This window comes from Lynx canadensis, chromosome B1, assembly GCF_007474595.2.
Source record: "Lynx canadensis isolate LIC74 chromosome B1, mLynCan4.pri.v2, whole genome shotgun sequence".
In the NCBI taxonomy this organism is placed as follows: Eukaryota; Metazoa; Chordata; class Mammalia; order Carnivora; family Felidae; genus Lynx; species Lynx canadensis.
In genome coordinates, this window is record NC_044306.2 from 59,055,623 (window position 1) to 59,071,106 (window position 15,484).

General features: G+C 35.9%; 1 protein-coding gene and 1 non-coding gene across 9 annotated transcripts in view; one reads left to right on the top strand and one right to left on the bottom strand.

Moving 5' to 3' along the window:
* NEK1 (NIMA related kinase 1) overlaps window positions 1-15,484 on the top strand; it is a 225,673-nt gene that overhangs the window by 94,114 nt on the left and 116,075 nt on the right. For all 8 annotated transcript variants that reach the window (XM_030312772.1, XM_030312764.1, XM_030312765.1 and 5 more), the window contains one exon: window positions 1,863-1,965. In XM_030312772.1, the coding sequence (XP_030168632.1) occupies window positions 1,863-1,965 (103 nt within the window). The remainder of the gene's footprint in view (window positions 1-1,862; window positions 1,966-15,484) is intronic.
* Window positions 14,075-14,159, bottom strand: TRNAQ-UUG. Its single transcript has one exon. It is a non-coding gene; the product is annotated as a tRNA-Gln (tRNA).

Sequence of the window (15,484 nt, forward strand, 5' to 3'; positions counted from 1 at the left end):
TGCAGCTGTTTCCACTCTTCCTCTTTCTCTCCAACTGCTTTTGTTGGGGGGATGCTTTTCCCGTACTCTTCCCCCCGTCTCTGTCCTCTCCACAAGCAAAGACAGCTCCCTGCCCTCCACAGCTTCTCTCTCCCCCAGTTCACGTCTCCATGCTGCATACCTGCTGAGTTCTGTGGTTCAAGTTGTGCAGCTTGTTGTGTTAATCCTCAATCAGTTTTCTAGGTGTGCAGGATAGTTTAGTGTTGGTCTGGCTGCATTTCAGGGAAGAGAGATGCAAAAAAAACCCTTCCATTTTGTTCCACCATTTTGGCCCCCTTCTCTCATTCATTATTCTTAATCTACTCAATCTACCAGGGGTTATGTAAAGTACATTTCTGAATTTGATGATGTGACACTAGATTAAGAGTTAGCTACCTACACATACCTGACAGTCATAATAAAAGGCTCTTAACCAGCTATGGAGATTATCTAATCCTATAAAATTCCAGTGATGGGAATCAGAAAGTGTTTAAACCTATTGGAAGACAGAAAGTGCATTATTTCCTGTATTTTTCAGAGCATAACTTAGTTATGGTCTTGAAGAAAGGCTGTAGGAAGTTTGTGTGCCTTAGTAGCCAAAATTTGAGTAGAGGCACAGCCAGTCCACTTGCTCATCTTTCTGACTCACCTCCAAAATTAACTGCAGTTGATACTATGCTATGAGTTCTCTGATTATTGGAGCTGGGTTTTATTCATTTTTCTATCTCTCAAAATATACAACAGGCATAATATGTAAAAGGCACTGTATATATTAGGTACAGAATAACAGGCACAACGTATATTAGATGTTCAATAAATGGTTGTTACTTGTAGTTTTTATTTGTAGCCTAAGCTTAACACGTTTACATTCTTTAATAATTGTCAGAGAAAGATACAGTAATATAACCTATCCATTTTACTTTTTAATATTCAAGGAATTCAGACATTGCTTTTTGTCTTTGAAAGCTCACACAAACTTTTTATTCCTTTCATTTTTGAAATTGCTGCTATGCTGCTTTAATTTTACTTCAATATTGTTGAAAGAAGGTTTTTAGGTATATTTGATACAGAATTCTGAAAAAAGCTTAACTACTGGAAAATATTGAGATTCTTCTATAATGAAGTATAATCTAAAATAATTTTATATGTAGAATAAATAAATATAAGAGAAACCTTGGTAAGATTTGGAGTAGTAGAATAGATTTTACTTTTATTTAAAATAGTAAAGAACAGGGCACCTGGGTGGCTCATTCAGTTGGCTGCTCCTGGTTTCTGCTCAGGTCATGATTTCACAGTTTTGTGAGTTCGAGTCCCACATTGGACTCTGTGTTGGCAGCATGGAGCCTCTTTGGGATTCTCTTTCCCCTGCCTCTCTGCCCCTCCCCAACTTGCACTCTCTCTCAAATGATCTTAAAAAACAATTTTAAAATAAGTAGTAAAGAAAGGGGCACCTGGGTTGCTCCGTTGGTTTAGTATCCCACTTTTGATTTCCACTCAGGTCATGATCTTACAGTTGTGAGATGGAGCCCCGTGTCAGGCTCTGTGTGGGCATGGAGTCTACTTAAGATTCTCTTTGCCTCTCTCTCTGCCCCTTACTTATTCGCAGTCATGCGTGCATGTATTCTCTCTCTCAAAAACAAAACAAATAAAAGAATAGTAAAGAACGTGATTTAGGTAGTGAATACTAATATATATGTAGCTATTTCTTCATTAAGAAGGTTTTATTTCACATCAGTCTTCATATTCTGCAACAAAGAAAACATTTTGAATAAATCTAATTTTTAACTTTTTGAAATATTTAATGTTCAGAATTTCTGATTTTGCTATTTGTCCGAATTACTTAGGCAAAAAGGGCAACTAGCTGTGGAAAGAGCTAAACAAGTGGAAGAGTTCCTACAGCGAAAACGGGAAGCACGGCAAAATAAAGCTCGAGCCGAAGGGCATATGGTATGATTTTTCTTTTTTTTTGAGATTTTGAGCATATTAATATTCAGAGTGAAGTTCTGGAACAAGGTAGGTATAAATGAATTATATTTCTTTACAAACATTTAAACATTTACTGAATAAAAAGTTGTGACGTATCTTAACTTCTCTTCGGCCTTGTCTTTTATACCAAGGTGAAATTCTGTTGATGGTTTGCTTAATTAGGAGTAAGTTTACAGCTCTATCTTTGCTTTAAAAAGGGTAGAAGTAGACATAGCAACCCAGATATTTATATTAAAACAAATGAGTTTTTACATTGTTGCCTTTGTTTTTTCATACATGCTTTTGGTTTTAAATACTTTTAGGTAGCAAAGAATTGTAGAAGAAAAATGGGAAACCTTCAGATAAATATAACTACATATTTTTTCAAAAGCACATTAGAAGCAAAAGTATATTAAAACCTCCAATTATTCCAGCTAACTAAATTAAATCACATATCCAAGAAGATATTAATGGTTTTTAGATAATCATTTTAGTACTTAAAACTTAATAGTTTTGACTTGTAGAGGTATACAAATGCCTTTTGACCTTTTGTCCATAGAATAACTGATGATTGTTTCTATCAGCTCACCACACCATGAGGCATCCTGCTAACCTAGGAAATAAGTCAGTGATATGGTAGTATATTTTGATTAGATTTATAACTTAGAGTACATCCTAACTGGTATCGATGTGAGTTAATTAATGTAGTTATTTCAAATTTTAGCAGTTTTTTTCTTTGCAATGTCATTGAAAGATACTTAGATGTTTTAATGGTTACCCTTTATATTTTTAACACATGAGTTTGTTTTTTGATTTTGGAATTAATTTGTGCTTGTATCCTTCCTGTAGATAGTAGAAGAGAACCTCCTGTGTTTTCTCTTACCCCATATCTCCAAAGTTAATAGCATCTGGAATTATAGTTACAGATTTTAATTTGAAATATTTTAAAACAATTATTAGACCTATCAAGATTTATGTATTTCTTTCCTCATCACTGTTCCTTATATTCTATTCTGCTCTCACTTTGTTTGTCTTTATGGTAGAGAATATTCTCTGGCAATTCTCTTGGACAGAAACTTCCCAAGATTTGTTGGGAAATGTCTTTATTTTGTCCTTTTGCTTGAATAATTTGTAGTGGTGGTTATTTGGTGAATTTGATTACCATTTGCATGTCTGAAAAAAATATTTTGCCTTCATTTTTGAGAAATATTTTTGGCGAGTATAATATAGGTTGAAAATTTTTTCTTTCAGTACTTTAAAGATGATTCTCAGTTATCTTCTGGCATGCCTGTTTCTGACAAGAAGTTTGCTGTCATTCTTATCTTTTTCCTGTATATGTAATGTATCTTTTTTCTCCATTGACTTTTAACATTTTATCACTGGAAGCAATTTTTTTTAATGTTTATTTTTTTATTTTTGAGAGACACAGCATGAGTGGGGAAAGGGCAGAAGGAGAGGGACAGAGGATCTGAAGTGGGCTCTGTGCTCAGAGCAGAGAGCCCAATGCGGGACTTGAACTCAAGGAACTACAAGATCATGACCTGAACTAAAGTAGGACCCTTAACCGACTGAGCCACCCAGGCATCCCCACTAGAAGCACTTTGATTACAATGTAGTTTGGTGTAGTTTTCTTCATGTTTATTTTGTTGGGATTCTTTGAGCTTCTTGGATCTGCAAATTTATAATTTTCATCAAATTTGGAAAAATTTTATGTATTATTTATTCAAAACTTTTTTTCTGTTCCCTCTCTTTGATTCCAGGATTCTCATTACCCATCCACTAGACTGTGTGATGTTCTCTCCACATCCCTCTGTTCATTTTTTTTCACTCTTTTTTCTACTTTTCATTTTGGATAGTTTTTATTTCTATACCTTCAGCCTTCAGGTTCATTAGACAAAGCCTTCTGCTTTGTCTAATCTATTAATCCCATCCAGACATTGTATTTTTTTCATCTCAGAAATTTTTTTCATCTTGTATTTTTTAATTTACAGTTTATTTGGGTCATTTCTATACTTTCTGCATCTCTCCCTATAGTATTTATGCTTTTCTCTACATTCTTAAATTTGAACATAGTTAGAGGCGCCTGGGTAACTCAGTTGGTTGAGCGTCCGAGTTTGGCTCAAGTCATGATCTCGAGGTTCATGAGTTCATGAACCTGTTCACGACAGTTCATGAGTTCATGACAGCTTGGAGCCTGGAGCCTGCTTTGGTTCCTGCATCTCCCTCTCTCTCTGTTCCTTCCCCTCTTGTGCTCTCTCTCTCAAAATAAACATTAAAAATAAAAATTTGAACACAGTTATAATAGATGTTTTAATGACCTTTTGTAATAATTCTGTTATTTTTGTCATTTTTGATTGATTTTTATCCTCATTGGAATCTTCTTTTCCTGCTTTTTCATACACCTGGTAATTTGTGATTAGATGCCCAGCATTGTGTATTTTATCTTGGATTTCTTTGTATTTAAATATGTTGGGGCTTTATTCTAGGATGCAGTTAAGCTACTTAGAAACAATTTGAGTCTTTCAAGGCTTGCTTTTAAAATCTGCTAAATGAGAAAAAATGAAATATGGCCTTTTGTAGCAATGTGGATGGAACTGGAGAGTGTGATGCTAAGTGAAATAAGCCATACAGAGAAAGACAGATACCATATGGTTTCACTCTTATGTGGATCCTGAGAAACTTATCAGGAACCCATGGGGGAGGGGAAGGAAAAAAAAAAAAAAAAAAAAAAAAAAAGGACGTTAGAGTGGGAGAGAGCCAAAGCATAAGAGACTGTTAAAAACTGAGAACAAACTGAGGGTTGATGGGGGGTGGGAGGGAGGGGAGGGTGGGTGATGGGTATTGAAGAGGGCACCTTTTGGGATGAGCACTGGGTGTTGTATGGAAACCAATTTGTCAATAAATTTCATATAAAAAAAAAATAAAAAAAAAAAATAAAAAATAAAATCTGCTAGGCAGGTCCACAACAGCCTTAAGTCTAGAATTAATTTGGCCCCATTTCTTCAAATACTGCTTCTTCTCCTTTTTCTCTTTAAGAGAACTCATATTAGATGGTTAGCATGGAACTTTCATCAAAGGTCCCTTTTTCTGTGTTTCTTTTTTATCCTTTTTATCCCTTTCTCTCTTATTATTGTGTTTTAGAAGTATTCCTAGGCTTAAATTTCAGCTCACTAACATATTCTTTTGTTTTGTCTACTCTGCTGTTCAGCCCATCTAATGAATTTCTTTTCATTTAGAAACTTATGTTTTCATGTCCATGAATTCTAATTTGTTTTCCCCTAAATCTCGTTAATTATATTCTCATTTTTCTGATAATACTATAGTCATTGATTAGTTTTTTGTTTGTTTGTTTTTTTTTTTTTTTTAGTGTGCTATTGGCCTTACCTTGGTTTCTTCTGTTTTTAACTTCTCTATTTCACAGTGTCAGCATTCATCAGATGTTTGGTGTTCACGACACTGTGTTCATATTTGGGAGTATCTTTTATTGCTCCTTACCTGAGTGGCCCCCTGGTGAGATGGGAGAGTGCTACTGTCTTCTGTGCAGTTTTCAGTGAGAGTAGAGAATGGATGGGACATACTGATATTCTGCAGACAAATACCTTGGCCGTTTATTTTCTGGGCTTAGGAGACTCTCATTCTTCTTCGTTATAACCAGCCACCCAGAGGATTGGCCTGACCTTTACCTCTAAGCCCTCTCTGATCACTCCTATCTGAAGGTAACTAACTGTGCTTTCTGGCTTTTGGAGATGAATAATACGATGGAAGTAATACTCTTACTGTAACCACTGTCTTTTCCTAGACCTTTTTGTATTCTTAGCTTCCAGAAAGTCTTAGGGCATGCTTCATGTTGCTCACACCTTCTGTGGTAGTATTCTTTCTGACATGCTTTTGCTAATGAAGTTTCTCACTTAAAACTGATTTTCTGGACTTTTCTTTATCTCTGGATTCCTTCTGTTCTTGGGACTACTAAGAGTTTTGCTGGTTTTTGAGCACTGATGTCTATTCACTTAACAACTTTATTGTAGGATTTTGCAAGAAGGGAAGCTATAGAGTCATTTTGCCATCTTGCAATCAGAATTTAGTATTTTTGTTTTAATTTTTAAAAAACTTAAAAAAAACTTAGAGATCAGCAGTGCATTTTGACAGGGATTTTTATATGATCTTTCAAGATTCACTTTGTTACTCTATATAGAATTTCTTCATTCCCTTGATGGCCAGATGTATACATAAAACTTTACCTTAGAAAGATGCAGATAAGGGGCGCCTGGGTGGCGCAGTCGGTTAAGCGTCCGACTTCAGCCAGGTCACGATCTCTCGGTACGTGAGTTCGAGCCCCGCGTCAGGCTCTGGGCTGATGGCTCGGAGCCTGGAGCCTGTTTCCGATTCTGTGTCTCCCTCTCTCTCTGCCCCTCCCCCGTTCATGCTCTGTCTCTGTCCCAAAAATAAATAAAAAAACGTTGAAAAAAAAATAAAAAAAAAAAAAGAAAGATGCAGATAAGAGTAAAAAATGTTTTGTTTTGTTTTTTTAGTTGGGTGTGTGCATTATATATTGTTTTTTTTCTATCTGCTAATTTAACAACAAGGCAATTTGTTAAACACTTTGGAGGTAGTAGGTTAATTAATTAAACGTTGCTTAATTAAAGCTTCATCAGACATAGTTTGTCTCTAGAGTAATTTATAATCTTAATATTGAATAAGAATACATACACTAGTAATGTGAGGCAGTGTGTAGAAGTGAGTGCTGAAATTAACTGTGGGGAGTCTTCATAAATGTTAAGTTTGAAATTGGAACTTTTTTATGATGAGATAGAGATACTATTTAAAATTGGTCTCTCTAGGGGCGCCTGGGTGGCGCAGTCGGTTAAGCGTCCGACTTCAGCCAGGTCACGATCTCGCGGTCCGTGAGTTCGAGCCCCGCGTCAGGCTCTGGGCTGATGGCTCGGAGCCTGGAGCCTGTTTCCGATTCTGTGTCTCCCTCTCTCTCTGCCCCTCCCCCGTTCATGCTCTGTCTCTGTCCCAAAAATAAATAAACGTTGAAAAAAAAATTTTTTTTAAAAAAATAAAATTGGTCTCTCTGTGTTAGTTTTCTGTTGCTGTGTAAGAAATTATCATAAACTTAGTGGCTTAAAGCAACACAGATTTATTACAGTTTCTGTGGGTAAAAAATCTGGCATGTTTTAACTGGATCCTCTGCTTATGGTCTCGTAAAGCTAAAATCATGGTGTCTGCCAGCTGTGTCCTCATCTGAGGCTCAAGTAGGGTAAGACCTTCTTCACTGCTTAGAGTGTTGGTAGAATTCACTTTCTTGCTGCTATAGTACTGAGATCTTCATTGTTTGACTAGCTTTTGACAAGGGATCAATAATTCTAAGAGACCACTGTCAGGTCTTTGCCATGTGGCCCCCTTCATCTCAGCAACAGATGACTTCTTGTGCATCAAACCCCTCTCATGTTTCAAATTCCTGACTGCCACTTCTGCAGCCAGCTTGAGAAAATTCTGATTTTAAAGAGCTCATGTGATATCACCTCACACCTGTCAAGAAAAATGCCTAGTACCAAAAAGATATGAAATAGCAAGTGTTGGTGAGGATGTGGAGGAAAGGGGCCCCTTGTGCACTGTTGTAATGTGAATTGGTGCAGCCACTGTGGAAAATAGTATGGAAGTTCCTCATAAAATTAAAAATATAAATACCAGCTGGCTTAGCAATTCCATTTCTAGTTATTTACCCAAAACAAACAAAAAGAGTAATTCAAGAAGATATATGCCCCTATGTTCATTGCAGCATTATTTACAATACCCAAGATATTGAAGCAACCTAAGTGCCCATTGATATAGTGTGTACACACACACACGCGCGCACACACACACACACACACACACACAAGAATATTACTCAGCCATGAAAAAGAATGAATCTTCCCATATGGGACAACATGGGTGAACCTAGAAGATGTTATGCTAAGTGAAATAAGTCAGAGAACGACAATATACTGTATGATTTCACTTATGAAATCTAAAAAACAAAATACATGAACAAACAAAACAAAATAGAAACAGACTCATAAATACAGAAAACAAATTGGTGATTGCCAGAGGGGCAAAGAGTGAGAGAATGGGCAAAATAGGTGAAGGGGATTAAGTGGTATAGACTTAAAGAAATGATGGGGATATAAAGTATAGCATAGGGAATATAGTCAGTTATGTTGTAATAAGTTGTATAGTGACAGATGATAACTAGACTTACTGTGGGATCATTTTGTAATGTACATAAATGCTGAATCACTCTGTATACACATGAAACTAATATAATATTGTGTGTCAACTATAGTTGAATTTTAAAGAAATAGATAGCTCACGAGTATCTCCTGTCAGTGAATAAATATGTAAACAAATAAATAAATAAATGGCTCATGTGATTTGGTCAGGCTCACTGCATAATGTCATAATGTCATTTATTTATTTATTTATTCATTTATTTATAACGTTTATTCATTTTTGAGAGACAAAGCATGAGTGAGGGACAGGCAGAGAGAGGAGGAGACACAAAATCTGAAGTAGGCTCCTGACTCTGAGCTGTCAGTACAGAGCCCAGTGAAGGGCTCGAACTCACTGACTGTGAGGTCGTGACCTGAGCTTAACCGACTGAGCCACCAGGCGCCCCACTTTAAAAAAAATTTTTTTTTTTAAAGTAATGTCTCTATTTTAATGTCAGTCATCTCATTTAACATAACCCAATCATGGAGATAAAACCCATCCTATATAAAGTCCTGGGGATTATGTAGCATTTGTGAGTCTGGTGGAGCAGCAAGGAATTAATAAGAAACCTTGGAGCTTCTCTCTCTCTCTCTCTCCCTCCCTCCCTGCCTTCCTTCCTGAAAAATAATAAAAGCTTAATTAAAAAAAAAAAAAAGAAAAGAAAAACTTTAGAGCTTTTAAAATTCTGCCTACCATGCTCTTCTTTGCCTGTTATTTTAGAGATTACATCTTGGGACAGTAGACTAGGCTAGGTGAAGGAAGCTCCTTTTAAATGCTGTCTTTATCAACATGCTTGATAGAACTTTATACTCAGGTCTTCAAATAAAGAACTTTTTAAAACTAGGTTTTTATTAAGATATAATTTAAATACAATGAAATTCACCACTGTTGAATGTATATCACAGTGAGTATTGGGAAATGCATATAGTCATATTACTACTGCCACAATCATGGTATAGCACTATTCCAGCATCACTTAAGTTTTATCATCTCACCATAAGAAAAACAAAATTTGTAACTGTGTAAGACGATTCACGTTAACTAAACTTACTGTAATAATTATTTTTCATATGTATGTATGTATATGTATCAAGTCATGTTGTACACCTTAAATTAGTACAATATTAATTGGCACTTATATCTCAATAAAACTTGGGAGAGGGTTTTTTTGTGTCCCTTTGCAGTCAGTCTACCAGAAGCTATAGGAAACCACTGATGGACCTCCTGTCACTATACTTTTGTCTTTTTAAAAATTTTATGTAGGGGGCACTTGGCTAGCTCAGTGGCAAGAGTATATCACTCTTAATCTCAGGGTCAGGAGTTTGAGCTCTACATTGGGTGTAGAGATTACTTAAATAAAAAGTTTTAAAAATAAAACTTGTAGGGGCGCCTGGGTGGCGCAGTCGGTTGAGCGTCCGACTTCAGCCAGGTCACGATCTCGCGGTCCGTGAGTTCGAGCCCCGCGTCAGGCTCTGGGCTGATGGCTCGGAGCCTGGAGCCTGTTTCCGATTCTGTGTCTCCCTCTCTCTCTGCCCCTCCCCCGTTCATGCTCTGTCTCTCTCTGTCCCAAAAATAAATAAACGTTCGAAAAAAAATTAAAAAAAAAAAATAAAAAAAATAAAACTTGTATACAAAATTATCAGTTATATATATATATATATTTTTTTTTGAGGCTGATGTGTATCAGTAGTTTGTTCTTTTTTTATTCCATGTTGAATCATATTCCATTGTGTGGATGTACCATAATTTGTTTATTTATACCTCAGTTGATGGACATTTGTGTAGTTTCCAAAAAAGATGCCTTTAAACTTGTTGGAATAATGTGAAAATTAAGTTCACAGACTTATATGCATACCTGTATAATTGACTAGCCTGTCCTTAGGGAGCCCTCCTTTCTGAGTTGACATATCCCTCCTTATTATGTGTTACTTAGCTAGTGACTATTTTACATTCAAGCTTCTGAACGTTGCTGGAGGAAATTAAAGCTACAGTGACTAATGTCAGGTCAATTTTTGGTCTCTGGTTTCAGCCAAGCTGCTGAATCCTGCTAGCATCCTTTTATATCTTCATGGTCAGCAGCCTCTCCCATTGTCCACAGTGGAAATTTTCCTCTATATTTTTGTCCCTTATCTATCTTTCTATGAGGATAATCATTATTTCATAGAGAAAATTAGGCTTAAGAGTCCCACATTTCCTCATATTTTCTGCCTCCAAACTTATAAATTTATTTGTAATTGTACCAAATCTTTCTTTGTTTTCTCTAGTCTCAGGAAAGGATAGAATTTCCTCTGTTCAAAAGTCATCTTTCCCATTCCATCCTATTTGATAATTTTAATTCTAATAATTATTAATATCTCATTTATTGGGTACTTTATGTTAGGTGTGGTTCTACGTTCTTATATTAACTCTAATCTCACAACAGTGCTCTGGGGTAGATCCTGTTACATTGCCAGTTTATATCCTATTGAGGCATAAAGAAAAATTAACTAGCTCAGGTTTTATAGCTACGAAATGATAGAATAAGTATTTAAGTTTCTGTAGTCTGACTTTAGAGCTCATACTTCCATCTGTTTACTTAAGGACCTTCCTTATCTAACCATCAGTTATTTCAGACTCTCTTTTCTGAATGTTCCTTCTTTACTGGTAACCCTCCCTAGCCTACAAATATATTTGTGTTCCTCACATTTCTACGTAGTCATCATCCTGTCCTCCTCTTCCTCTTTATAGCCAGGCACTTCAAATTAATGAAGAACCTGTTGTCTCTTACTGCTTACCTACTATTCAATTTTCCATTCAAGTCCACAGCTTATTATGACAAAATCATCTTGAAACTTGACCATTCTGCGATGTTTGATCTCATGACTACTTCGGTATTTGCTCCTTGGCTTCTGTGATACCATATTCTCTTTATTTATCCGTTACTTCTCTGATTACTATTTCTAAATATCTTCTATAGGATTCTTCTCAATCTTTAAATGCTGATATTCTCTAGGGTTCTCTCCTTGGTTATTTTCTTTCTGTAAATAATATCCCGGGGTGCTCCCACATATTATTTAATCAGAGGCTGATGATTTCAATATCTGTACCAGTTATTCAGACACCTCTCCTAACTTCTCTCTAGCTGCCTCTGGAATCATTTCCTCGGTGTTGCATCAGCATCCTGTTTTTAAGAACTTATTTTATTTTAAAAATTATCTTACAGTAAGATTAACTTTATTTTTCTTTTCCACTAGTTTGAATTTTAACACATGTATATATATATGTTACATGTATAAATATGTATGTTTTATATATATAGTTTATGTATTTTTTATATATTTTATATATATTTTATATATATGTAATATATATATTATATATATATATAACACATGTATAAATATATATGTTACATGTATAAATTCATGTAACTACCACCACAGAACATAGAACAACTCTTTCACCCCAGAAATTCTCGTGTTATTTCTTAATATAGTCTGCACCCCCCATCTTGGCAGCCACTGATCTATTCTCCATTACTATAGTTTTGTCTTTTTAAGAATATCTTATTTTGTATGGATGTGTATAGCCTTTGCAGTTGGCTTCATTTATTTTAATGATATTCATCCAAGTTTTTGCCTATATCTAGCTTTATCTTTTTTGTTGGTAAGATTCCATCATATGGATGTGCTACATTTGTTTGTCTGTTCACCCATTGAGCATTTGGGTCGTTTCTAGTTTTTGGTAATTATGACCATTTTTGTCATATTTTATTGGTTGGAAGCAAATCACAGATTCTCCCCACGCTCAGAGGGAGGGGATTACACAGGGGTGTCAACTTCATGAAGCAAGGTTTATGGAGGCTACCTTAGAGTCCATGTGCCACATTCTTGTTAATTATTTTTGCTCTGAAGTTTACTTTCTTTGATATTAGTATAACCATTCTAGTTTCTTTTGATTAGCGTTTGCATCGTACATCTAGTTTCATCTTTTTAAACTACCTGTAATGACTGATTTGGTAAGATTTTTGTAGTGAATCTGTAGTTGGTTTGTGAACTTTTTTAAGTCCATTCTAACAATTCCTATTTTTAATCAGTGTGTTTAATGTAATTGAATTATATTATTATGTTTAATGGCATTTAATATAATTATTGATATGTTTAGATTTATGCATGACTTTTTTTTGTAATTTTTAAAAATGTTTTATTGATTTTTGAGACAGAGAGCACAAGTGGGGAAGGGACAGAGGGAAGGGGACAGAAGATCCAAAGTAGGCTATATGCTGAGAAGAGCAAGCCCAGTGGGGGACTTGAATTCACGAACTGCGAGATCATCACCTGAGCCAAAGTCGGACATTCATCCGACTGAGCCAGCCAGGTGCCCCACACTTTATTAATTTTCTGTTTGTTCTCTCTTTTTGTTTCTCTTTCCAAATTCTTGCCAACTTTAGGTTATTTGAACACTTTTTATTACTTCATTTCAGTTAATCTCTTCTGATTTTGGCTGTATTTTTCATTTATCCTTTCAGTGGTTGCTAAAGGGAATTAAAAGCATACTTTACTTTTCATAATAAACAGCATTTTACTATTACTTGGAATGTAGAGATCCTTCCACCATAAAGGTCCCTTTACGCTTTTGCATTTTATGCTATAGTTGTCTTATCTGTTATATTTAGGTGCATTTACATCCCTACCAAGCAACGTTATAATATTTGCTTGCAACTTTAAATATATTTCAGAACTCAAGCAGACAGGAATACTTTGTTACATTTACACAAATATTTACTGTTTCTTTTGCTGTTCCTTCATTCGTAATGTTCCAGCTTTTCTTAAGTCATTTGTCTCTAGAAATTCCTTTAGCAGTTCTTTTAGATCAGGCCTGTTAGCTATAAATCCTCATTTCTATTTCATCTTTATTTGGAAGCAATATTTTCACTGGATGTAGTATTTTGGGTTGACATTTCATTTTTTTATCATTTAAAAAAATGTCACCTGTCTTCTTTTGGTCCTCCATAGTTTTTAATGAGAAATCCTCACCTACTCAAATTATTTTCCTCCTGTAAGTAATGTCTTGTTTTTCTCTGGATGCTTCAAAATTTTGTGGTTTTTTGTTTGTTTGTTTTTTGTTTTTGTTTTGTTTTTGCTTGTCTTTAGTTTTAGCAGTGTAGTTAAGTTGTCTCTGGCATGGATTTCTTTAGGTTTATTCTGTTGTTAGTTTGCTTGGTTTCTTGGACTTGTAGATTCATGCTTTATGCCATTTTGGAGCCATTATTTCTTCAGATATTTTTTTTAGTACTGAATCTTTCTCTTCTCTGGTTCTCTGATCACATGAATGTTAGATCTTTGTTCTGGTTCCATGGGTTTGTGAAGCTCTGTTCAATTTTTTCAGTTTCTTTTTTTTTTTTTTTTCTTTTTAGCGAGTGGGGAGCAGAGGGAGAAGGAGAGAGTGAATCCCAAGCAGGCTCTTTGCTCAGCAGAGAGCCCTATATGGGGCTTGATATCATGACTGTGAGATCATGACTTCAGCTGAAATCAAGACTTGGGCCCTCAACCAGCTGAGCTACCCAGGGGCCCCTCCAGTTTCTTTTCTTTTATTTAGATTGGATAATTTCTATTCCCTTGTCAGGTTTTCTTACTCTTGCCCCTTTCATCATCATTATGCTTATTTGATCCATCTACTGAATGTTTTATTTTGGTGATTGTATGTTTCATTTCTTGTGTTTCCATTTGATTTTCTTTATAACTTTTTTTTAATGTTTATTTTTGAGAGAGAGAGAGAGAGAGAGAGAGAAAATGAGCGGGGAAGGAGCAGAGAAAGAGGGAGACAAGGATCCGAAGTGGGCTCTGTGACAGCAGCAAGCCCGAAGTGGGACTTGAACCCATGAACTGTAAGATCATGACCTGAACCAAAGTCAGATGCTCAACCAACTGAGCCACCCAGGCACCCCTGGTTTCCTTTATTTCTTTATATCATTTTATTCTTCACTAACACTTCCTATTTTAACCTTTTTTCACCACTGTTCATGATTACTTTTCAAGCACTTTTATAATAGTGTCTTTAAAGTTTTTGTCAGATAATTATATTAATATTATAATATAATTATATTATGTAACATAGTAGTGATATAATTATAATAATAATTAATGTTTAATGTCATTTAAATAATATGTTAATTGCATATTCCCAAGTAAATTGAAATTTTTTTTTGTGGTTCTTCATGCGCTGATTAATTTTGGACTATATCTGAACATTTGGGATGTCATAGTATTAGATTTTGAATTTTGTTTAAATCATACAGAGATTGTTGATTGCCTTTGGTTTAGCAGACAGTTGACCTATAAGGCCCAGGCTACAACTACCTACTTTTCTGCAGTTCTAGTTAGACTTTTTTTTCTCAATGTCTTATAGTGCCCTTCAGATGTGTCCTGCATGTATACTGCCCAGTGTGGTCTGTCTGAGATCTGCATAGAGGTCTAGCTGTTAGCTCTATTTTCAGTCTTTGGTGTATAGAACAGGATTATATGGGGGCGCCTGGGTGGCGCAGTCGGTTAAGCGTCCGACTTCAGCCAGGTCACGATCTCGCGGTCCGTGAGTTCGAGCCCCGCGTCGGGCTCTGGGCTGATGGCTCAGAGCCTGGAGCCTGTTTCCGATTCTGTGTCTCCCTCTCTCTCTGCCCCTCCCCCATTCATGCTCTGTCTCTCTCTGTCCCAAAAATAAATAAACGTTGAAAAAAAAAAAAGAACAGGATTATATGCATACATACACAGGTTACCAGTGAGCCCAGGATTTTATAAACAACTTATGAGGTCATTTTCCTGAGTTCCACCCAGTTTGCCATCAACTTGATGTTTTCCTTTCCCTGGGGCTCCACTTTTCAGTCTTCCTGGTATAACCTTCCTATCTAGGCTCTACCTTTTTGGCACGTCAGTGTCTTAGGAGACAAAGGTTCCCCTCCCTTAGAGTTTTGCTTCTTGTAAGCTCCTTTTGCTGTCTCAGCTGCCACCACAGTGGTGAGCTTTCCTGAGAGCTACAGCACATGAGAAAGTTAAAAAAGGAGAGATAAAGAAAAAAAAAAGTGGGAGATTTCCTCCCTTCTCAAGTTTTCCAAAGAGTTCCCTCTGCAGTTAGCTAGACCTAGAAATTTTCTTCTCTACCTGTCATTACCAGAGTGCTTAATTCCAGGTTTTTGGCCAAGTTAGATTTAAGCCAGAAGAAAGATTGTTTTTAAAAAATGATAACTCACCATGTGCTTGGTGGTACTTTGAGT